The sequence below is a fragment of the Orbicella faveolata genome, unplaced genomic scaffold (genome assembly GCF_042242905.1).
Source record: "Orbicella faveolata isolate gen_17 unplaced genomic scaffold, um_ofav_v1 contig_34, whole genome shotgun sequence".
NCBI classification, from domain to species: Eukaryota; Metazoa; Cnidaria; class Anthozoa; order Scleractinia; family Merulinidae; genus Orbicella; species Orbicella faveolata.
The window spans coordinates 33,611,740-33,637,291 of NW_028301563.1; the positions used below are offsets into that span (position 1 = coordinate 33,611,740).

General features: G+C 37.6%; 1 protein-coding gene across 2 annotated transcripts; it reads left to right on the forward strand.

Annotated features, from left to right (window-relative positions):
- Positions 1-176: 176 nt before the first annotated feature.
- On the forward strand, positions 177-25,215 carry LOC110043224 (diacylglycerol kinase theta-like). Of its 2 annotated transcripts, XM_089271648.1 has the most exons (28): positions 177-813; positions 3,351-3,430; positions 3,844-3,946; positions 4,333-4,421; positions 5,395-5,526; positions 6,235-6,385; positions 7,327-7,389; positions 7,487-7,584; positions 7,773-7,845; positions 8,982-9,070; positions 9,509-9,558; positions 9,654-9,744; positions 10,427-10,478; positions 10,877-10,924; positions 12,574-12,635; positions 12,964-13,111; positions 13,571-13,612; positions 14,378-14,493; positions 14,904-15,055; positions 15,247-15,395; positions 15,587-15,896; positions 20,025-20,115; positions 20,508-20,569; positions 20,776-20,818; positions 21,473-21,541; positions 21,741-21,794; positions 22,558-22,656; positions 23,093-25,215. In XM_089271648.1, the coding sequence occupies exons 1-28, from the start codon at positions 621-623 to the stop codon at positions 23,201-23,203; spliced, it is 2,820 nt and encodes a 939-aa protein (XP_089127774.1). In that variant the 5' UTR covers positions 177-620; the 3' UTR covers positions 23,204-25,215. The 2 variants fall into 2 exon arrangements, with proteins under 2 accessions (XP_089127774.1, XP_089127775.1); XM_089271649.1 differs by lacking the exon at positions 10,877-10,924 and having other exon boundaries at positions 178-813.
- The last annotated feature ends 337 nt before the right edge of the window (positions 25,216-25,552 follow it).

Genomic DNA, 25,552 nt, shown 5'->3' on the forward strand with positions numbered 1-25,552 from the left:
GTAGTAAGAACTGAATTTTACGTGAAAAGTCTATAATTCTTGGGTTAGACGTACGTGAGGTTAGTAATGTCATGGGTGTGGCCACCTTTGGCAAGGGCAAAAGAAAAAGGATTTTAGCAACTTCAACATTTGGCATGTGGACAAAAGTACTTGCAACTGAAGTGCCGAAAGAAAAGATCGTCGTTGAACTGAATTCAGGGAGACCTCGTAAAATATAAATCAGTCGAAACTGAAATGGAAAAGCGTATTATTACCTCGTACCCTGGGTTCGGTTCCAGGTTTTTTTTTTTTACTCTCATCATGCGGGACGGCCGCGACACGTTCGTTGGTCTACTTGAACGGAAACGGAACACGCAAGAAACGCTCTGTTGCGGCACTCCCTGCGCTTGTCACGCAATCGTTTGGGACTTGAGAGATTGTAGGTGACATTTTTCAGTATTTCAAACTACTGTCGGAAATTTGTTGAAATAGCATTATTTCCAGTCTCTCTGGGTTTGTCAGAAACTAGGCACCAGGTTGCTAGTGTTCGCCGTTCAAAGAGGAAATTGCCCAGTTACCGAGTTGTGTATCGGGGAAGCCCACCAGCAACAAAACATGGAAACGAGATAACTTCTAAGAAAATGTCTTACTTAGTTCAGGCTAACGAGGATTCAATGCCTCGGTGTCTTTCTGACACAAGGTTGGACGAAGCATTTAGCGCTCATGGGCAAAGCGGCCATCGCTTCAGTCGAAAAACATTCACTCGTCCCAGCTACTGTCATCACTGTACGGACATGCTCTGGGGCTTAACAAATCAAGGTTTAATTTGTGAAGGTGAGAAAGCTTGTGATGATGTATAATGTGAGATAATTTTCGGAGTTTTCAGCCGTTGGGTTTAAATTTGCGGAGGTATCATTTCGTGTCAAACCGCAGTTCATTGTGGAAAGTGACGAACATATGACGTGAGTTGATTAATACACACATTGACACAGGTGTTTAAAGCTGGATATATTTTACAATTTGTTAGTGTACAAACTGTGGGTCTTTCTTATAATTTTTGAGAAGTTTTTACGAAGTGCTTTGCTTTTTTTAGAGTAGAATTTTATTAACTAGGTCGGTCGATTATTTGTTCGCAATATTGTTGGTGAATACTCCCTGCGAAGTGGAACACAAACGCCTCTTCATTAAGGAGTTTATTTGTACACTTCGTAAATGCGAAAACACTTACAAATTTTACAGATCTTGGGAGTGGTTTGATAAAACACTGTTTATTCAGACCATCTGTTTATCTGCTTTCCATCCGAAAGCTCACGTACATGTACATGATCTGTTGCCATGTTGGGCATAATTTACAAGTTACTATATTTACGGCATAAAATTTATTATTCACTGCTAAATTTTGAAAGCCCAGTACAATTGGCGACCGACATCGTATTTTGAAATTCGCAATGCCACTACAAAATCGTGATGTAAAGGAGTGTTTTTTAGCGTTAGTACACATTGTGTAAATTTGACGTGTTCTTACTGCACTACACAATAAGTGACATCACTACTCCCACAGAGATCTGAATATTAACGTCATGACGTATGCAAATAATCTAATACTAATTTCCTGCAGGGAAAAGCTGGTTTCCTTGAGAAAAGGAATCAGTTGGAAAAATAGGGAAGGGCCTCAGCAATGTTTATAGAAAAATGCTATTTCCTGTCTTTCAAAAGATTATTAGCAAATTGCATCACAAACATGTAGCTGCCAAAAATCCTACCAAACAGTGTCAATGTGGTGTGTTAAAACAGAAATAACTGTGATGTTATTTTTGTAGAAAATAGCTCAAAGAAAATAAGCACGCTGATTGGTTTAACAACTGCACACTGCTACAATACTCACTATCTGCCAAACAATATTATTAAATTATGAGCTTGAGATTTTTATCACGTGATAGCTGATGAGGGCACAGCCCGAATCAACTGTCATGCATAGAAATAGAGAGCGAATAATCTAATTGTTTTAGTATAAATCTACTAGTCGTTCAAAACTTTATCTAAATCCTCTTCACAGACACTTTGAAAATGCCAAGAAGCAGCCGTCATTTGTTAACAAGGGCACACTGCTATGCTACTCACTATCTATCACAGAATAGATAGTGAGTAGCATAGCCAATCAGCAAATGGCATTTGTGAGAGAATGCTAGTAGATTTATACTGAAATAGAATAGATAATGAGTAGCAGCCAATCAGAGAATGGCATTCATAATGGAACGCTAGTAGATTTATACTAAAACTTGATAGAAACACAGTACATGTTTTCTAGTGCATAAATAGAGATCATACATGTGCAGCTACTAGGGGTTGTAGTTGCCAGTAAAGCCTTTCCTTTTTACCCAAATGAGAGATCATATTCTCTCAAATATTTTTGAACATAAAAATTGTAACTCAAACAATCAATCAGTCAAAAGTGATTGTCCTATGAAATTGATCACGCTATAAAATAAAATTAATATTAGCAGCAGGTTAAGAAATAAGAGACAATATTATAACATGCATGATTACTCAATACGATCATGTTAAAAGTTTTGTAAGGAAATATAGGGTCACATCACCATTGTTGTTATTATTCATTTTACACCAATCAAAGCAGTTTTCAATCAAATGTTACAAAACCAAAACCAAACTAATCAGTAGGATTTAAGGCTTGTCTGTCAGTGGAGGTTCAAATTTTGTTGCATTCTCAGAGTTAATAAATGAATAAATAAATAAATAAATAAATAAATAAATAAATAAATAAATAAATAAATAAATAAATAAATAAGTAAATTACAATTCAGTGGAACTCCACTAACCTGGTGGCTGTATTAATGTGGTGGTTTCATTAGATGGGTATTCTTTAATTAAGAAAATGACTGACTGAGGTTTTTTTTGGGCCAGAATGAAGTGGCTGTAATAATGAGGTGGCTGTATCAACAGGGCGGCCATAAGAGTAAAGTGGCCGTAATAAGGAGGTGGCTGCATTAATGGGGTGCCTGTGAGGCTGGGTTCTACTTTGTAGATACTGTATTTAGATTGGAAATAGCTGGTTTTCATATGGGTGCTCTGTCCTGGTCAAATTTGAAATTATTTGGAGGTGTTGGGTTTTGTAGAGGGAGGAAAATGGGAGTACACATACATGTAGAAAACCCTCAGAGCAATTCAAGAACCAACAACAAACTCAACCCACATACCTGTATGGCACTAGGCCAGATTGAAACCTGGGCCACATTGGCAGTGGCAAGCGAGCACTCTCACCACTGCACCATCCCTGCTCCCCTAAGAGTAAAATGGAAGAATTTGAATATCTTGTGTTATATATTTTTTTAAATTTTTTTCTTCTGTTTTAGTTTGCAACTTTGTGAGCCATGAGCGCTGTTTGCAGTTTGTGGTGTCTCCTTGCATTTCCATAGCAACATCTTTAGTGAAGGTGAATCCTTAGTTTGTTGTTACATTTTAGTCATGATTAGAACTAGGAACTCATAATGTTGTAAGGGATGGCGAACAGTAAATCCAAGCCTTTGCACTACAGGTAAATGGTAAAGTCTGCTTACAAGCCCAGTGGCCCATCAGGCCAATGCTTATCTCCCATTTCAGTAGCATGAAGCAACCAGGAGTATTTCTACTCCCCTCTGGATGTGGTGCTAATTCATTGCAGGGTTACCCCTGGCAGCATTGAATTTGGCAGTACCCATTTATGGAGTGGAGAGTAGCTGAGGCACTGCACAAGAGTAAAGTGTCTTGCACAAGAGCACAACACGGTGTCCTCGGCCAGGGCTTGAACCCCAGACTGCTTGATTTTTCAGATAAGAAATATTTCTTGCTTCTATTTTGACAACACAGGATCCTGTGGCCCATAGTTGGAGTGGACCCTCATTCTTTAGGAGAAGATTCTGTTGCGTTTGCCGGAAAAGACTGGATGAACATGTAGCATTCAGATGTCAAGGTACACTGTATTCATTGTGCAGAGCTCGAAAAAAATTTGAATTGGAACTTGCCCTTCAAATAAGTAACTCTGAAATTTTGCTTGCCTGGGAAAAATGCATTTTGTTTCCCTTTTTATGACTTAATTGGCAAATGACTTCCTGGGCCTCTGTTTGTCCTGCAAGGGGACATTAAAAGTTACTTGCTCCATGGAAAAATCTATTTGTTCCAGACAACCAGACAGCACTTTTAGTGAACCATGATTGTGTTGTCCCACTAAATCAAGGTTGAGTATACATTTTTTTTGCAACTGCAGTCTTAGAGCAGAAATAGTTTTTTAGTAGTCTTTAACAAACTAGTTTTTCTGATTTACTGAAAAAGGTAGTTGATATGTTTCTCTCTTTGCAGTTTGTGATTACTTTACTCATGAAGAATGTAAAGAGTTTAGCGTTAGTGATTGCAAGAAGTGTGCTGCCTATACCCCATACGTGCAAAAGGTACTGGCCAGTTATCATTACTAGTGGTACCTTTTTGACATGCCTTGGCAGCATGTCAGGCGAGTTTGGTTGAGCCATGGTTTTTATTCTGGCAAGACATAGTCAAGGCAAAATACCACCCCCCCCCCCCCCCTCCCACAAAAAAAAAAAAACAAAAAAAAGAAAGTGAAGCCTTGGAGCCACTGGCTCGTAGCTGCCAGAACTTATCCCGGTTTCTGCAGCATGAAGCAGCTAGGAGTGTTTCTACTCCCCCTGGATGGGATGCTAGTCCATCGCAGGTCACTCTCCTGCAATTTGTTAGATTTCCCCGACAATTTGCCAGTACCCACTTATACTCCTGGGTGGAGAGGGGCACTGTGAGAGTTAAGTATCTCGCCCAAGAACACGACACAGTGTCCCCAGCCAGGGCTCGAACCTGGACCGCTCGATCCGGGGATGAGCGCACTAACCATGAGGCCATGGTGCCTCCACTATATACCCAAGGTGAGACCAAATGACACCAAATGTGCCTGATATGGTGTCAAAGCATGCCAAAAAAGGTATGATTAGGTATTTTCTGTACCCATTTTTAGTCTATCAACTCTATTGGTTTCATAAACATAAGTTGAATATATACATAATTATGTAGTAAATCAATAGTAGAAATGAAAAGACCAAAAGGGATTGCATGAACGAGAAAAGTATCCCATGCGAGGCACAACCCAAAATCTAATTAAAAAATCTCAGCCTGATAAGAAATCTAACTGATCATGATGTCATAAATGTATCAGGTCAGTGACTTGATATCGCAGGATATCAGGAGAGTGGGCACAGCTTCTGATTGGCTAAATACAAATTTGGGTATGGTGATGTGAAAACAATGTACATGTAAGGGCTAGGGTTAGGGTTAAACAGTTGCAGCAATTTTTGATTGTAGAACTTTTGAATTTGCAAATATATGTTGATTTATTGTCACGTCTTTTGGTTACAACAGCAATTACTTCATCAAGCTCATCATTGGCGGGAAGGAAATTTATCACCCAGTGCCAAGTGTGCTCACTGTAAGCATACATGTGGAAGCATTGAGTGTCTAGCAAGTGTCAAATGCAGCTGGTGTGGACTCTCAGTGAGTGTCTTGTTTGTTTTCACCTGACAAAAACACCCATTGACGGTTTATTTACATTACATGTTTATGAGCGTTAATTCTTCAATACCAATCAATCAGGAACACAGCACCCATGAATTATCCACTCTAATTTCCTGCACCTTGTTAATTAAGCGAAGTCTAAATTCCAACCCTAGTAGTCTACAGACTGTTGCCTGTCTGTGACAAGATTGCATAGAGTGACTTCAACTGGTGGAGTAATTTCATTCCCCCCCCTAGGCTTACCCATTTAGCATTTACATTTAATTTGCTGGTGCCTGCTTAAAACATAAGTGGAGAGAGGTACTGTGAGAGAACACAAGACAGTGACAGGTCTCAGAAGGGCTCAAACCTGCAGTGGACTCTGATATGGTTCCTTCGTTGTAGTAAGTCATTGTGCCTTGCATTCCTTGCTGCTTTCCACTCCTTCCTGAACCGTGATATGATGAGCCATTATGCATTCTGAAGACGGAGTAACTTTTCGTTGTGTTTTGAATCTTGTTTCCTTTACATGCATAACTATCAACTTTTCACAAGAAGATATTAATGGGGGAAAAAAATTCACTATTAGAAGTAAGTGGTTTTAATCGGTCTACAGTGAGGTGGTTATGGTAGCTCGTGTAAAGTACTTTTTATTTGTTATTTAATAATAAGTTATTAAGAGCATTGTATTGTTGTAATCTCCAACAGGCTCACAGTTCATGCCACTATATGTTACCTAAGGAATGTGGATTTGGTTATCTTCAGAAGCTTGTGTTACCACCATATGCTGTGTCAATGCCAAACACCACTTTATGGAGTTCGTGTTCACAAAACAGATGTAGATCTGCAACTTTAAATGGTGAGCTTGGTGTTATTTATAGGTCATCATCAACTTCTTGTTTTCTCCTTGTGGAGAACGGGCTCAATTTCCAGCTGTTTTGTGAGCCCGCGTTAACAACCGAACTCCTGAAACGGCTGGAAATCAAGCCTATGTGGAGACTGGGGCCATCAATCCATTTCGTCCAAGCAACTTGGTCTTTTGCCACCACCTCTGCTTCCCTCCATGTCTTGGATCTGAGATTTTCTCTCTCCTTTATGATCATTCTTCTCCATGTCTCTCTTGGCAGGTCCTCTTCAGGGTCTGCCTTTGGTTTCCCATGTCATTAATAGTTACTATGTAGTAAATAGCTTATAGGAATTGTTTGGAGAGCTCCCATCTTGTACTGCATCATTATTCAAGCCTGACTTCACAATCTTGTACGAGAATTAAACAAGGTTCTTTAAAGCTCAGTATCGTTTAGGGAAGAGGAGGCAAAGAACAACTTTAGTCCTTCTGAATGCTGAATATTTGCGTTGCTCAATGTGTTGTTACAGAAAATATCCATACCCCTCCCATGGAGGGTTTTTGGTTTAAACCTCCCCCAATCTCTTTGGAAATTCCAGTTTTGGTTCATACTTTTCTTGAGACATTTTGGCTTTTGAGCCCTCCCCTCCCCCCTCTTGGAATTTCCAATAACTCTCCAGAGGGTGGGTATACTTCTAATAGGTATTTTCTGGAATCTCACAATGTCTTAAGCTTACTTAAGTTATGAACAGACTCTTTGGCCACATGCCAGTCTGACCGCCCACCTGCTTGAAAGCCAGCTAGGGTAATACACAGGAACTTTCAGCTGGCAGGGATGTCAGACTTGTTTTCTCACAAGAGAATTGGGAATTATTGTGAGACAAAAGATGTCTGTGTTCTTAGAAAGCTACTTGCCTGTCATTAACAATGTGAATTAAATGTTGACGATTTTACAGAAGTGGCAGATGACGATGATGGAATTGTCTCAGATGACAAGATAAGTTCATCTTCTGATACAGGTATTTCCTGATTATTATTTCACTGTGAGATTTATGACTTTTTATAAATTTCTTTCTATAATGTGACACTGGTGACAACATATTATATTTTTTTCAGATGAGACATATTTAAAAATTTATGATGGTGAAGTATCAGATCCAAAACTTTGTAAAAATGTTGCAATTCCAAGGACAGCTCAAGTCAGTAATGTTCTGGTGAGTTTTGTGATCCTTGAACCATAATCAACCATCTTCTTGAGGCATGGTGGCTGTAGTGGTTAATCTGTGAAAACGTTAACTTGCAAATTCTCTCAAAGTTATCGTTCATCTGTAAATATGAGTGAAACTTTGTTTTTGTTTTTCATTTTTAATTAATAATAACTAAAAATAGTTTTATTTGATAGGAGGAAGCTCTGAAGAAATTTCACATAACAGATGATCCCAGTAATTATTACCTTGCAAGAGCTGTAGATGAAGGTCTGTATGTTTCAAGACAGACATGTACATGAACTGTTGCTTTGTTGATCACATATAGATCGTTTTCATGTGACGTCATCACTTTCTAAAATCCAAAATGAAAGAGCCACCAAAGTTTTTATCCTCGTCAGGCATAAGAGGCAGTATATTTATATCTGTTTACGATTTTACAGCTCAATAACGTGCTTCGTTTGGAATCCAGAGCATTTTGAATTTCAGGGTTATGGAGGTGCGTGACACAAGGCTACAATTGAGTTCGTCAAAAAATATATACTTATCTCATGATTTTGAGCCTTTTTAGAAGTTAGAACAATAGGAAAAGTGCTTATGTAAATGCTTGTTTGATCAGTACTGATAATCAGTCGCCTAGCTAGCCAAAGGAAGTTCCAGATGTTTACACTATTTTCCGGCGCCATATTGGTGTACCACAGAGGTACACCAACATGGCATTTTCATACTGGGCTCTGTAAATATCTGCAAAACATTTCGACGAATATATGAAGTTTGGGGAAACGCACAGGCCTAAAACTTGGAGAAGTGTCTTATTTAGTTATCTTCTATAACATCATAATTTCATAGCTTTTTCCAAAGGATGGTTTTCGATTTATTTTTTTATTGCGTGACAGTGAAAACAATCTATAACTTGTATATAGTCCTCATTGACCAGTGTTTAAATTCTCTGTAATAATGATATATTGAATACAAAGTCAACTGTGGAGGAACTATGAACACAGAATGTGATTATCGTTATCCTTTGTCACCCCCGTGGGTGCAGAGGGTGTCCACCAGTACCCTCAAATGGACACGGGTCTTTGCTAATACCTTGGCTCTCTCCCAGGAGTAGCCCACTTTTTCCAACTCCTGCGGCATGGACCACTTGAAGTTGTCCTTGGCCGTCCAACTTTCTTCTTTTGCTGTGGCTGATAGTTAAGGCTTGCCTTGCAAAATTGTTGCTGTCTCTCCTGAGCATAAGGCCAATCCAATGCCACTTAGATTGTGATCAATACATCACTATGTGAAAACTCTATCTATCTGATCTGCTGTAAAATTCTCCCAAATAGTGAAACAAGAAGTAGGTAGAGACTTTAGATTTAAAATGTTGGTGAACATTATTTACGTTTGTTTATCTTTTACAGAAAATGAACGAGCACTTGATCCTGAAGAAAAGCCTCACCAATTTACAGAACACAATTCATCAAAACCCTTGATCTTTCTCCGCATGAAAGTAAGTTTGCCTGTAATATAACTACACGCGTTTCAATATAATTGTGTTTCACTCCCTTTTTTCATTTTTTGGGAGGTGCGGTGGCCTCATGGCTAGTGCATTCACCTCTGGATCTGGCAGGCCAGGTTTGAGCCCTGGCTGAGGACATGGCGTTGTGTTCTTGTTCAAGACACTTTACTGTCACAGTGCCTCTTTCCACCCAGGTGTATAAATGGGTACCAGTGAATCTAATGCTGTGGTAACCCTGCAATGGACTAACATCCCATCCAGTGGGTAGTAGAAATACTCCTGTAGAAACCATGATAAGCTCCAACCTGATGGGCCACTTGGCTCATATGCAGACTTTGCCTTACCTTACATTCAGTTTTATCTTTGAAAGTATTTTAAACCCGTTATAATGTATTACATTATTTCAGTCTCACCATTTCCCTTGTCTAGAGCGCAGACAGACGAAAAGGATACATCAGAGTGTACCCTGGAATGATAAAGTGAGTATTTACCAGTCAATCAATATTATTAATCCTTCTCTGAATTTTTTTTTCTGTGAGCTTACATAAACTCACTTCATGTTGTTTTATAACAGTGTGTCTGCAACATTCAAGACGATTCCAGTGACAGCAGTTACAACTGTTACAGATGTCATTCAAATTGCTTTAGAAAAATTTGGACTTAAGGTCTGTATCTTAATATTGATATAAGGTTCCATTTTATATGCTTGGTAACCACAGGGTGCAAACTAAGAATACAAAATAACTTTTCTAGCTGACCTTTCGGGCACACTCTAACCATGATGTACCAGTCTGAAATTCTTCTTGCTAGTCCCCCAAAAGTTCATCTCTTACAGTACTTCAATCAGTAATTTGAATTTCCTCAAAAATTTTCCTAACTAAAGATACTTCACATTTCCCATCCAGCAAATAAACTAGCCCGACTGGGAAATCCACCTGCCATTAGTGCTACCGGACAGAACTTTCTTTTCACACTGATCTATAGTTACGCTTCTTGACTTCTTTATCTCATTTTCAGTTCTTATAAGGCTACCCTTCCTTCAGGCCTCTATCCCTGTTTTGTTCTCTTCTTCTCTCCCTCTTCCTTTCTCCCTCCCTTAATGGATCCTTCCTTGTTTTCTGTCCATCCCATATATGTCTCTCTGACTCTCTGTTCCTCCATAGATCTGTCCCTGTGTCCATCTGTGGGTCTATTTGTGTGTCTGTCCTATATTTCTCCTCCTTCCATCCTACACCCTCTCTCGACTCAACCACCTCCTCAAGGTAGAGAATTTATACCTAACAAGTTACAAATTGATTTGGCACTGAAAATGCTCTTATTTTGATGATTGATTTTCTTCGAGAACAGGGCGCAAATCCAGATAACTACTCTTTGACTGAAGTCCACTTAAATCAGGGAGGTAAGGCATATTAACTACCGCAATCAAGCCTTGTTTTAGCATTACTTTACTATGGAAAGCTAAGTCTTGACCAATGTGCTTCTCAATAACAATAAATTGATGAACAGGGGAGATCAAGGATACATGGTTCACAATATAGATCCCATTTTGTTGCATGTCCAAGTCAGTAATTTCAGGATGTTCAAAATACTTCAAACCCTATTTTCTCAGTTTCAGTGATAACTGAAGTTATTAGTAAGCTTGTGCTAGGAGTTAGATCATCTTCTGTTGAAAGCTACAGCTTGGGTTTTAGTACAGTGCTAATGAAATTGGTTCACAGATCAGTTTTAACTGTGCAAATTGTGATAAAGTGCAATTGAAGCTAAAACAATTTGATAATCCATTGCTTGTCTTTACAGTTACTATGAGTAAAACTTGCAATAAGCCTACAAAAGATAGACATGTTGGTAAGACACAATAACGTTTAACCAGCTCAAACTAAACTTCAGTTTTTCATAACATTTATACATAAACAATAAATTTATAATATAGTGGTGCAAAGCTGAGTTCTGAAAAAGATTTTGTGGTACAAAAAGGCTTGTAACTTGAAATTCTCATGCATTAAAGACTAAATAGGTTTCAGGACAGAAATTTAAAAAAAAAAAAGATCTTAAAAGTTATGGTTATTTGAAGTCAATACAACATGGCAGTCTATAAACTATAGAAAAGATCACTGACTTTTTTCAGCTCAAATACTACTTTTTTGAGGCTGAACACCCTAAGAGGAACTAAAACTTTGTTTTTAACCTCTAAAAGGTACAACAAGCACCCCTTCCTTTGTATATGGAAGTCTTCCCCCACCCCCAACATGGTTGGAACTGCTAATTTATTATTGAGAGATGGTTGTCACAATACATGTACAAATAACAATATGGGATACTTCTTTACATCTTTAACTTCAAAGAAGAGAAGGGTGTACATGATAGAAAGGCATCCCGGGAAGCACTAACAATTAAATTACTTACTTACTTACTTAATCCTCTTCATTCCTAAGTGGAACATAGGTCCTCAACTAGCGCGCGCCACCTAACCCTATTTTGTGCAGTGCCTTTTGCCTCATTCCACGTAACATGCTTCGCCGCCAACTCTGCCATTCTCGTGCGCCTCCAGCTGTTTTGGGGTCTCCCTCTCTTTCGCTTCCCCTGTGGGTTCCACTCTAGTGCCCTCTTGACTACGTGTCCATCTGGTTTCCTCAGTGTGTGGCCGATCCAGCCCCAAGCTCTCTGTCTTATCTCTTCCTCGATCGGTCGTTGCCCTGTTTGACTCCAAAGGTCCTTGTTGCTGATTTTTCTAGGCCACCAAATCCGCAAGATGTTCCTCAGGCTCTTATTGATAAACACTTGCAACTTCTGCTCCAATCCCTTGGTCAGCCTCCAAGTTTCAGAACCATACAAGAGCACCGCCTTCACATTTGTCCCAAAGACTCTCAGCTTGGTCTTGGTTGTTAGTGCCGTGGATCGCCATATTGGTCTCAGCATCGCAAATGTCTGTCTTGCCTTTCCAATTCGTGCCTGAATGTCCTTGTCAGTGCCTCCCTTCCCTTTTTTTTTTTTCATTGATTAATTTAATTGTTGCAAGCAAGCAAGCAACAATTAAATTAATCAATGAAAAAATCTGAAGAATGTCAGTGAATTAATTCTAATAATATAAATTAATTGTGTAGTGCGGGTAGGAGAAATGGCCAACACAAGTCAGTAAGAACAAGGACTTCCTTGACTTGTGAAATTCAATGTTTAAATACATAACACTACCAAAGAACTAATTACAAGTTAAATGAAATAATACTTGATAATTAAATAAATATGGTAAATTTTAAACACTGTAGAGTGAAATGGGAAAGATTAGAAGAAATTCATGAACTTTCCTTCGTGTTTAAAACAGAAATTAGTAAGATCAGAAACTTTAAATGATTAATTAATGATAGTAAATAAATTGGAAGTAGCGATCTTGAACACAAATTATGTACCTTATAACTCTAAACCGACAGTAAAGTACTGGACGGTGTTTCAGGTTGTTGAAGTTATGATCTCACAATTACTCTAACTCTCTTCTTCAGTTCAAGAACGGAGAATGGAAAACAGTGATTGTCCATGGAAAACTTTAATGGATGTCAGAAAAGTATGATGTATATAGTTAGAGTGTTGTGACCTCTGCCATTGTCAATGATATATCTTTAAGTGGGAAATGTTAATTAAAATATGTTTCTTGTCATTTTTTTTCTTCTTTTTTTTTTTTTGACGACTATGGTTTAAAATTTTAATGGCTTGGATTTACTTTGAGCTCACAGTGTTGTATATCCTTCAATTTTCTTCTTGTCACAAAGTGAGACAGTGTGCAACTACAACCAGTTTACAGAAATTATGTGGGTTTTGAAGAGGAACATTTACAAATTTAGCTTTGATTGCTTTGAAATTCAACACAGTTTTCTGAAATTTTCTTTTTGCAGAAGTCTATAAGGAAAATGAAACTCACAAGATTCTACTTACGGCAAAATTTGGAGCCCCTGGGAAGTGTGTGCATATGTGTGGGGAGTTTCCCAACAGGCCTGGATTCAAGCAAATATGAAACACTAATTAGCGATATTTTAGGAGAAAGTAAGTACTCTGACTGAAGATTAGGAGGAAGTAGCTGTTTCATAGTGTTAAATTTGTTACAAAATTGACTTGAGCTGTAAGTTATATGTTTGGAGAGAGGAGGCAAATTAAATTAACCCTTAATCTGTATCAGGGTATTTCTTGTAGTTAAATGCCTTCGGTTATACTAAATATGTTCCCTTAACATGTACCTGTCTTAGACCTTTAGCTCTTGAGAATGATCTGTGTCTATTTTCTCTTGGGCAATGAGAAAAAAGGAAATTAAATCTATCACAAAACACTAGTAAGTAAACCCAGAGTTCCCATTAATGCACAGGTGTGTGTCTTATACAGCAAAAAAATGAAACGAACACACAGTTTTTGTCAAAAGTGCGTCCTTACAGGACATAGGAAGAAACGTTCCGACTAGTTCACGAAACTGGGTCTAATTTATTTGTAATTCTATTTTTCATTTCACAGCTATGCAATTTTGTGAAGTGAAAAGTGTTTATCCAAGTTACGGTAAGTGTCAGAAATGTATTGACTTGAACTGACATTCTTAAAAGATACTGTATTTGTCAAGTTTCAACTTTCTCCCATCCCTATATGCTGGCACTGACATTATTGTGTCATGAGAACGCTCTCTCTAAGGCTTTGTTCTAAAGTGCAAACCATGGTCAACTGTTTGTCAACTTGTTTGAAGGAGCTTTGTCACAGTTTGTGCATCTTGAAAAGTTTAATAGCCTAAATTTTTCAATTTGTCAGTTTTTACCATCCTTAATTAACCATCCTTGTTTCTCTATGATATATTTTGATCTCTTTTATGTTTTTCTATCTTAGTAAACTATTATTTTCAGGTGTCCTTCAATTTTAAGTTAATTTTGTACATGCCAAAAGAGATCTCAAAATACCATTACTGAGCTCGTTTCTACAGTTGCTTCAAGTGAATTTAAGGCTAAGCTGCATCATTACACCTTTGAATGAGACACTGCATCCTTGAAAAGCAGCTTTATTAGTAATATGATAAGTTTTTATTCTTTTAATACTGTACTAAGCATTAGTTAGTTTAGTTAGGCAGACTTAGATATTATACTAATAATAAATTATGCTGAAGGAATTTTTACCATTGTATGAATAAAGTTATCAAGTTGAACTCAACTCAACCTTTAAATGACTTGACTTCTATCTAAGTTAGCTGACACCAATTAGGCAACCATGAGTTGGTTATTTTTTTGTGATACGTCACTCTGTATTTAATAATATACCTATTAAATTGATTCTCTTTAGGAATGGTATTTGTATTTCTCCCATCTGCTGATGTAGCTGCTGATGCTGTGGGTAAATTTATAAGTTCAACTGTGGACAGCAGGCATCTGTTTGTAAGAGTCCTGCCTAACATACATGTAAGTAACATCAAGTACAGCTTAAAATGTTACCATAGTTAATGAGAATCCCCTTTAATTAAGCATCCCAGGCACAAAAATATGGAGCAGTGTTTCAAAGAAAATGGAAGTGCCTCTTTTAAAAAATAGAGACCAAGTCTCTATTTCCTTAAATTTTGAAGAAGGAACATACAAATTGATTATTAAAACTACCAGTGCCAAGTCTTCCCTTAGCACTTGGTCATTCATTTTTGCTATCTGTATTTTTATAATGTCACATAAGACGAGTCTTATGCAAATGGTGATTAGAGAAATAAAAACTTGGAACATATTTCAGAGGAGTTAAAATTTGGGCTCTTAATTCCCTAGGCTTATGCTTACAGTAAGAGACACATGTTGAATCTGTCCTGTCTCTCCCTCCCTCTCCACAGCCTGAACTCTTTCCTCCTAACAGTCAACCACTTCTAGTGCTTGTGAACTCTAAAAGTGGAGGTGGTCAGGGGGCCGACATGCTAGCAGCCTTCCAGAGATTGCTCAACCCTCATCAAGTGTATAGTCTGACAGAAGGAGGTCCACTACTAGGGTATGTTCCATTCACAAAAGCAATCATGCCTGCACAATTTTTTTTTAATAATTTACTATTAGTTTAAGGGCTGCATCAACAACTTTGCCACATGCCACATTGAATAGGACCTTTTCCTTTTAGTTTTGTTCTGTCAGAACTCTATAATAATTGAGTATGTAACAACAAACATTTTGTCTCTTTTTGTTTAGGTTCTATGCTTTCAGGTTGATTCCTGATTTTCGTGTATTAATCTGTGGTGGTGATGGAACAGTTGGTTGGGTGTTGTCATGTTTGGATGACATCCTTCAAGAATTGAAGTGTAAGATGCCATCGTCTGCCATTCTTCCTCTGGGCACAGGTGAATTTTTGCAATGATGATTAGACCTTTATAGACTAAAGTACCGGTACTGCCAAATGTAACAATTTATAGATCAATGTACTGCCAATATTTTTAGGAGTGAAATAAAGGCTATTTTATGCATGAATCGGTTAATGAAAATTGATATTTCGAGTATGGAACTAAAAAACTTCTAAACTGCCAATTTACAGGTAATGATCTCTCACGTGTTCTTCAATGGGGAGGAGGTTATTCTGGTGGGGAGAGTCCTGTTTCCCTCCTTATGGCTGTCGACCAGGCACAGGAAGGTTTCCTGGACAGATGGTGTGTGATGTTTGATTCACCGGACATGACGGTCCCTGACACACTGTCAAATGATAGTGGTATCGGTTCTACTAGTGGAAGGGAAGATGATCCGAGTATTTTCACCATGAATAATTATTTTGGTATTGGAATTGGTGCTGAGCTGTGTTTGGATTTTCATCTTCAGAGGGAAGAAGCTCCAGATAAGTTTCACAGTAGGTGAGTTGTGAAGTTTTACAGTTTTGGAACAATCAAGGTTCTGGTGATGTGTGTTTTTTCTGATTTCATGTAGCCCAGGAGACTGCTAAATGTTACAAGAGGTGTGTTAACCCCTTGAGTGCCTGACCATTACAAGTGTACCCTGTGTGCGTCATCATTTTCACTGAAAATCGGTGACTAGTAAGAAACTAGCTTCAAATGCCATAATCTCTTTCACTTAAACTATAGACATGTACACATTTTCTGAAAGGTTTTAAGAGTGTCTCTTCAAGCGCTCAATTTGATATCCATATGACGTCACAGAAATGGGAATTTTGAAGTCTATCAAAAAATCTCCTTCAAGTCTCAGATGCCGATAAGAATTGTTTCTGGTGTGTTGCAAATTTGACTAAATCTCTTAAAATTTTGATGTACGCAGTACGTCATATAGGCACCTGAGGAGCAAAAATCATGATGTACTGAGTACGTCATAAAGGGCACCCAAGGGGTTAAAGCACACTTTGGCTGCAAAATTGGCAATATTTTGGGGGGTTATATGTTTGAACACTGGGTGAGTATTTTTGGTATTTTATATTTGGTTTAATCAGCTTCCATTTCACTCTTTTAATACTTAACTGAATTGCATGTCAGAATTTTATTGTATACTGGCCTCAGTATTATTTTTGGTGAAGATACACACCACCAGTGCATAACGAGCCAGACGTTCTTAGCAACCAAAAAACAGACCTGGGATCCCCTGGAGATGTAGAACTTTTAGTCCTACATCTCCACGGGATATCCAGTGGCTTACAACATTCCAGTGTAATCGTATCCCTGTTGGTGATCGTTTATGTTCCAAAAAATGCGTCAAGTTTTGCACGAATGTGTCATAATCCTAAAGTGTGAAATTATATTTACTGTAAGACAATTCCATCGTGTCAGAAAGATACAAAACATTTTAATAGTCGGCGATTCGGGAAATCGTGCGACTGACATGAAGAATTTGGATTAAAAGAAAAAATAATGTTGAAACAATGTGTTTTCTAGGTTGGGGCGCAAACGCCAGTTTAAAACTTAGACGCTTTGATACATTTCTTACTCTTGTAAAGCTACGGAGCATGTACAGATGAAACGTTTTAACTAATCTCAGTTATCACTGTTATTCAGTAAGCGAAGTGACTATGCCCAGCAGCCCAGAAGTGCCTGAGAGTCAGAAATGTTCTCAGTTTTTCTGCGGAAAGCCTGATTGAAACCTGTTTAGGGTATTCTCTGTATACATGTTTGTTGCTTAGCGATTCCAAAAATAATCTGAATTTTCTAGTATTCGAATTCGAAGATCATGTGCACCAACACTTTGAAAATCAGTTAATTTTATGGGCAGTCAACAAATTATCTCAAAAATTATGTCAAAGCTCTCAAGAGCGATAGAAATCTCGAGTACATGATGTAATTCTTTACGAGAAATGCTGAGCGATTCTGGAAACAGCACGACGGAAAAATCACTATCACGATTTTGTTACATATCCCGAAGCACTCAGCAACTGTATTGCATGGACTTCAGCCTGGATGAACCAGAAAGGATATGTAACATGTTCCTATAATTTCACGCACGACGGAAAAATCACTATGACGATTATTTTTGTTACATATCCCGAAGTACTCAGCAACTGTATTGCATGGACTTCAGCCTGGGTGAACCAGAAAAGGATATGTAACATTTTCCTATAATGTCACGCACGATGGAAAAATAACTATGATGATTTTGTTACATATCCCGAAGCGCTCAGCAACTGTATTGCATGGACTTCAGCCTGGGTGAACCAGAAAAGGATATGTAACATGTTCCTATAATGTCACGTACGACGGAAAAATCACTATGACGATTTTGTTACATATCCCGAAGCGCTCAGCAACTGTATTGCATGGACTTCAGCCTGGGTGAACCAGAAAAGATATGTAACATGTTCCTATAATGTCATGCACGACGGAAAAATAACTATGACGATTTTGTTACATATCCCGAAGCGCTCAGCAACTGTATTGCATGGACTTCAGCCTGGGTGAACCAGAAAAGATATGTAACATGTTCCTATAATGTCATGCATGACGGAAAAATAACTATGACGATTTTGTTACATATCCCGAAGCGCTCAGCAACTGTATTGCATGGACTTCAGCCTGGGTGAACCAGAAAAGATATGTAACATGTTCCTATAATGTCATGCACGACGGAAAAATAACTATGACGATTTTGTTACATATCCCGAAGCGCTCAGCAACTGTATTGCATGGACTTCAGCCTGGGTGAACCAGAAAAGATATGTAACATGTTCCTATAATGTCATGCACGACGGAAAAATAACTATGACGATTTTGTTACATATCCCGAAGCGCTCAGCAACTGTATTGCATGGACTTCAGCCTGGGTGAACCAGAAAAGATATGTAACATGTTCCTATCATGTCACGCACGACGGAAAAATAACTATGACGATTTTGTTACATATCCCGAAGCGCTCAGCAACTGTATTGCATGGACTTCAGCCTGGGTGACCCAGAAAAGGATATGTAACATGTTCCTATCATGTCATGCACGACGGAAAAATAACTATGGCAATTTTGTTACATATCCCGAAGCACTCAGCAACGGTATTGCATGGACATCAGCCTGGATGAACCAAAAAGGACATGTAACATGTTCCTATAATTTTACACACAACAGAAAAATCACTATGGCGATTTTGTTACATATCCCGAAGCACTCAGCAACGGTATTGCATGGACTTCAGCCTGGATGAACCAGAAAGGATATGTAACATGTTCCTATAATTTTACACACAACAGAAAAATCACTATGGCGATTTTGTTACATATCCCGAAGCGCTCAGCAACTGTATTGCATGGACTTCAGCTTGGGTGAACCAGAAAAAAGATATGTCACATGTTCATATGATATGAACAAGCGAGGGAAAAATGACGATTTTGTTGTTGTTTTTGTTTCCTATAGTGTCACGCATTACTGAAAAATTATGTGGTTTTTGTAAAATATCCTGTAGCACTCGGTAACGTAGAAAAACTGAGTGGGAAAACCAGAGCGGATTTATAATATGTGGCTACATGGTGATTTTACTATATATCTGGATTCGTCTTTCAGAAAACTGGTGTACCATGGACTTCAGTCTAGGGTCTAACCCACGAATGAAAATAGTGATTTAACATTTTAGTAGCTATCTAGTCCCCATACAATCTAAAAGCATGACAATGGGTGTAAGTTATGATATAAATAAAATACTAATCGGAAGACTTAACCTGGTGCGTTTGACTTGTTGAGTTTTGAAGCTGTTGTCTTGATTCGATGCTCTGGGAGGTTGGTCACGGGCAGCGCAAGCTGAAAACACTTTCTGGTTCTCTCCATCATTCTTGGGTGAATGAATTCATGTATAAATCAATCGTGGCTGGCGGTTTTATTTGGTTTTCAACAACTGTTTTATGGTTTAAGCGAAAACCAATCCAAATGTATAGTCAGGGCAGCTCCTTTGTTTCCCTTCCCGTGAAAAGAAAACCCATGCGCTTTCTTTAACTCCTCAAGGCAAATTCGATTGGAAACTGGCTCAATTTCGCACAAATGCATCAGAGAGACACCATATCTTCTAACTCAGAGGCACATCTCGTTTTGTGTCCGTTTTCAACGACTGATGACTGGTTCATTCGAAGTCGAAGTCTTTTTTTTTTAAATATGACCGCGCAATATTCCCACGTTATGAAAATTTATTATAAAATATCAATTATGTGGCCAGATCATATCTGAAAATAACCAGGTTACTTTTGCACACAATTACTCTCACTGAAAGCAATTATCGCTAACCACAATAGAACCGCAAAAGTCTTGCGATGACAGCAACCTAACAGATAAATGACATCACCCCATAGCAACCGGACCTGGTGAATTTTTGAGCTTCCGGTTAGCTCTGGCTCGTGATGATGCCTGGCAAAATTTTTATTTTGAATGTGCAAAAATTTTATTTGCCCTTGACCTGTAGCTATTTAACAAAAAATAACCAACCATTCCACAGACTTATTATTGTGATTACTTTGCTATTTATTGTAATTGTCAGATAATTTAGTAATTTTATATTTTGTTTCATTTCAGACTTCATAACAAAGGTGTTTATTTTAGAGCAGGGCTGAAGAAAATGGTTAAAGGGTATTCAAAGACATTTTCTCATGAAGTTGAAATAGAGGTACATGTAATTCAATGTGTCTACCGGTATCTTGTTCTGTAGGTTATTTTACACAGCAGCTTGCTTGTTCAGATTGCAATTTTAATTTTATTGTTAGCAGTCCACCAATTATAGCATAATTTTACAGGCTGAAAGTATAGTGTTTCTCTATCAACTGGACATGTGCGACCCTTAGACTACACTGTCCAGCTGCTTTTGTGCTTGTGCATGTAGATTTTAGCAAGAAATAGACCTTTCCTGCATTCCAACAAACAATGATGCCCAATCGAGGTTAGAGTGGACAAAAATACAGCAAATGTATGAAAATTGTGGCAGTTTGAAGTCCCTCAAATCAGTGATGTATTTCAACATTTTGAATTTACAGTTATCATCTCGTTCTGTTCTAATTTTAGATTGATGGTAAAAAACTTGATTTACCAACATTGGAAGGAATTGTTATTCTGAATATTAGCAGGTGAGCCAATTGTTTGGGAATTTTAAGCAATTTTTTTTTGTGTGAATATGTACTGGAGAAAATCAGACCTGTTTTAAACAGGTGACTCTCGTGTCTTTAAACAATTTAACTGGACATTAATTTTTTAAAATCCCTTTTATATGTTATTTTTGGCTGTTTTTGTTTTTGTTTGTTTAAATTTCATTTGATTGTTGTTGTTTTGTTAGCTGGGGAGCTGGTACTGATGCGTGGGGACCTGATAAAGATGACGTAAGTGACAATACATGACATTGTATAAAATTATCCTCTAAAAATTTAAAATGGTTTCTTTCCTCTCTTTGACTAAACAAGTACATGTGCATGTATGTACTACCTTGAAAGTTAGCTGCTTGTTGATTAAAGGGGAAAGGTCACAGTATTTAATTATTTAACTCTGTACACATTTTTAAATATGAGTTCTAAATTTCAAATTGACTATGCAGCATCTGACTCCGTCATTGGCCCCATATCGAAGGAGGTTTTTTTATTTTATTTTGTTTATTACTTATATTGCACTTTTTCTATAAAAATGGTCAAAAGTGAAATTATATATATATATATATATTAGAAAATACTGTAACTCTTGAATTTGAAAATATACAAAATGAGATAAACTTGAAAAAAGTTGGGCTGCTTTTTTTCAAGTTTACTCCAAGGCAATCCATTTTAATGTTCCCCAGTTTTGCCCCTGTTTGTTTTTCATGTTTTTGTTTTAGTTCCTCTACAGTTTTGAGTTATTATTGTGAAATCTCAGTTGTTTTGATAAGTTGATAAGAGCTGCAAATGGCTAAAACTGGGTGACCTACCCCATTTAAGACTTCATTACTCTGAAGTGGTCTGCAACACTGTGATGCGTTGTTTAACCTGTCGCTAATTTCTGCTCAGGGTTATGCTCCAGCTTGTCATTGTGATGGCCTTGTTGAGGTAGTTGGTCTTCAGGGAGTTATGCACTTGGTAAGGACTTCAGGCAAAATTCTTCACTGTTCAGAAACAATTTTTTGTTACTCCACTAGTCTTCATTTATTCCAACATCTATAATCCACAGGTTTTCAAATATTTTCTGGATTTTTTTTTCGTAGATATACATCTATCTGTATATAGTTATATGCAATTACTTTAAGTGTATCAAATTAATAAGTTCAACTGCTTATAGGGTCAAATTCAAAGTGGTATCAGAACGGGTATTCGACTAGCACAGGGTGCGCAGGTAAGGATAGTTAACCTGTTATCCCAAAACAAACTTTATTTATGACTTCAATTTTGACACTGCTCATCAGAAGTTTTAGTTGCTTGAATTTGTCTGACTTTGATCGTTTAACATTAGTTAATAAGTAAGTTCCAATTGTCCATCACAGTCATTTAGACAGTTAGCAAGTTAACCAAGTTCATACCAGTATTAACTATTCAACCTGGATGTGGATTTTTTTTAATGGCACTCATCAAAGTTTTTTACAGTTCAAGTGAAAACAACTTCTTGATCAAGGGAGGTTACAACTCTCAAACTAGAGTGCTGTGTGTTGTTTGTGAGTAGCTGAATCCTGAGAGGATTTTATCACACGACGATTTGGAAACAGTGTTACATTTGTAACAGTTTTTCAACGTAGAAACATGGGATAAAGAAGTAGAGGATGTGCTAAAAGTCAGAGTAGATGGTTAGGATAACAGAATGGGGAGTGAAATTCAAAAAGGTTTATTAAGAAAGAGATTGCTACAGTCTTTGGTATATGCACATGGTACTGTCACAGACGTGAAGTGAAGTGAAGTGAAAGACTTTATTTAATGAGTGTGACCCGTGACAGTAACTTAAGTTACTGATAAACTTGGGGCCCTCAGCTTAAAATAATTAGAATGCTAAAAATATATTATTTACAATAAAACGCTAAAATACAATGATTAGTCAGCCATTGCATCCAGGAAACTGGGCCACTAACTACCAATGAAAAATATATTGATCTTTGTTTCTATTGCAGATCAATATAAAATTAAAATCTGAAATGCCGGTACAAATTGATGGCGAACCGTGGATGCAAGCTGCTGGTAATGTGATTGTGCGACCAGTACTAACACAGGTATTGTTGAAGGGACTATGTGGTATCTCATTTATCAACTTGGAATAATAGAATATTTAGTGGTCACATCAGAAACAAGAATTAGACAGTCATACTTGGGTCAAAGTGAGTGAGTGAGTGTGCGAGCGAGCATTCAAGGGAGCGAGTACATGGAATGGTATTGGTTGGGATGGTCACCAAAAATAATTGGTATTTCATAAAAAATGATAATGATGACGCAGAAAGATGACCATTAAAACTGAGTTGTAGACTTGGAAAATTATATACATAAAAAAAAAACATTAGCAATCTCTGTGTAGTAGATAAGGTGAGCAATGAATCAGTCGTTAGAAATTATCAAAAATCACTGTCTGAAGACAACTAATAAGTCAGCAACATTTCTAGATTCTTTCAAGATCCAACATTAATGTTGTTTAATTTGACTTTTCATTTGCAGTCCCTGATGTTAACGAAAAGAAAAGTGAAGATGAAAAATCCAAGAAGGCCATCAAACTCGTTACGACCCTCATCAAACAAAAGCACAAGAACTATTTTTTATAGTGACTGAGTCGATTTTCACTGACAGGGGTTTCACATGGATATGTAAATAGTTAGTATGCTTCGTGCCATTCGTACAACTCCCTGTTGAAGGGAATGCTGGCTCATTTCCTCAAGCTAAGCTGATATGCAACAAACTAATTTAGCAGAAAAATAATATTGAATATTAAATTATTTATAATTAGTGTTTTATCCACTTCACCCCTTTTGTGATCAAGTTAATTTAAATTTCTGTTAACTGTTTGGTAGGCTCAGTGGCCTCATTGTTAGTGCGCTCAACTTTGAATTGAGCAGTCCAGGTCTGAGCCCTGGCAGGGAACATTGTGTTGTGTTCTTGGGCACTTTACTCTTTCAGTGCCTCTCTCCACCCAGATGTACAAGTAGGTATTGGCAAATTTAATACTGGTGGGGGATAGCCCTGCAATGGATTGGCTTCCCATTCAGGGGTGAGTAAAAATACTCCTAGTCGCTTCATGCTACACAGCTACAGAAACCAGTGACAAGCACTGACCTGATGGGCCACTTGGCCTGCATGCAGACTGTTTACCTTTTTACCTTAACCATGCAAAGCCCTTTGTGTGTTGACATGCCCAGTGAGGATGGATGAAGTCATGTCAAAATTGCAAGTGCCGGTATTTAAAAAATTATTCTTGATCAAGTATAGCTAAATTTGGTTGATATGGTGTATTTGGGTTTATAGTTAGTTCATACCCATTTATTATCCTGGGTGCGGTTCTGCAGAAGGTGGATAAACTATGTATTATTACCCAGAGGATAAGTATTGAGAAAAAAATATTCTACACCATCCACTGGATAGTGATTTATCCATACCTACCTTTATCATACATCCTTTGAACAACCGGGGCCAAGTCCTAGAGACTGAGAGGCACTTTGAGGGTCAAGTGTGTCTTTCTGCAACACCTCAATTTCACATTTAGAAAGTAGCCCAAAGAAAACACAGGCTGATTGATTGGTTTCTGTTGAAACAATTAGATTATGAGCTCGAGATTTCTATCGCGTGATAGTTGATGAGAGTGCAGCCCGAGTCAACTATCTCACATAGAAATCGAGAGCGAATGATCTAATTGTTTTTATTAGTACAAATCTACTAGTCATTCAAAACTTTATTTAAATCCTGTTCACAGACTCTTTGAAAACGCCAAGAAGCCACCGTCATTTTTTTAACAAGGGCACACTGCTACGCTACTCAGTAGCTATCACAGAGTAGATATTGAGTAGCATAGCCAATCAGAGAATGGCAATCATGATAGAATGCTAGTTTATTGGTACTAAACCTCGATAGAAAACACAGCACAAGCACGAGCTGTTCATGTAATAGTGACACAAGAAAGGGGGATAAACATTATTTTGATGAGTAAAGTAAACAAGTTGTTTTCTTTTTTTCGTCAAGGTATTTTCTAAAAGAAATAGAAAACATGTTCTCCCTGTTTCTATCAAGTTATAAAAACACACTTGAAAGTGTAGCTGGAGAACTCCAAAAAGCTGTGGAAACACTCGCCTGTCAGCTCATGTTCCCACAGCATTTCTCATTCTCTCAAACTTTCACTTGGGTTTCTATAACTACATGTAGACAGAAACCCGGAACATGTTTTCTGTTTCTTGAATGGCTGCTTTACTTATATCTTGTGAGTGAATATTTTGGTTGCTTTCCAAGAAGCACTTGGGTAACAAGCTAGTCTTCATGTAAAACCAAAGTCTCACTTTGTACAAAATGTAACAGAGGCAGTGAAAGGACATTTTGAAGCTTGCTGACGTTAGAATAACAATTGTAAGAATTTTAGATAGCATTTTCAAATGAATGGTTATTAATTCACAAAAAAATAATATGTACAGCACTCCATTGTAGCCCAGCTACAGAGGAATATCAACTCAAAGTTTACATATTAAGTCTTCCATTATTTAATAACCTTTTATAGTTTTGCACCAGCACTAGAAAATAATGATAAATATTGGTGTAAAATGCTCACAGAAAATTAAACTTTTCCAGTCCTTCTGGCTTAATTCTTTGTTTTGAAAGTGTTATCCACTTGTTGATATTAGCTAGTTTGTCCACAGACATTTCTTTTTGCTAGAATTATTTTCCTTTGAGCACACGAGCTCATTCATATCCCACGTACACTAAGCTTGTAATCTCAATGAACTCAAGACAAAACAGAGGGTCTGTTGTCAGACATAATATTAGCCTAGTAGCTAGTTTTTTATGTAAGTAACAAAATAGGCCATTTCCAAATTACCTTTTGTCTCTGTTTGAAAACAAGTCCTTGTGCAAAACCTTTCATATGAAAATGAGTTTGATATGCATGAAAATGAACAAGTAAGCAGCCGGGAAACATTTCCA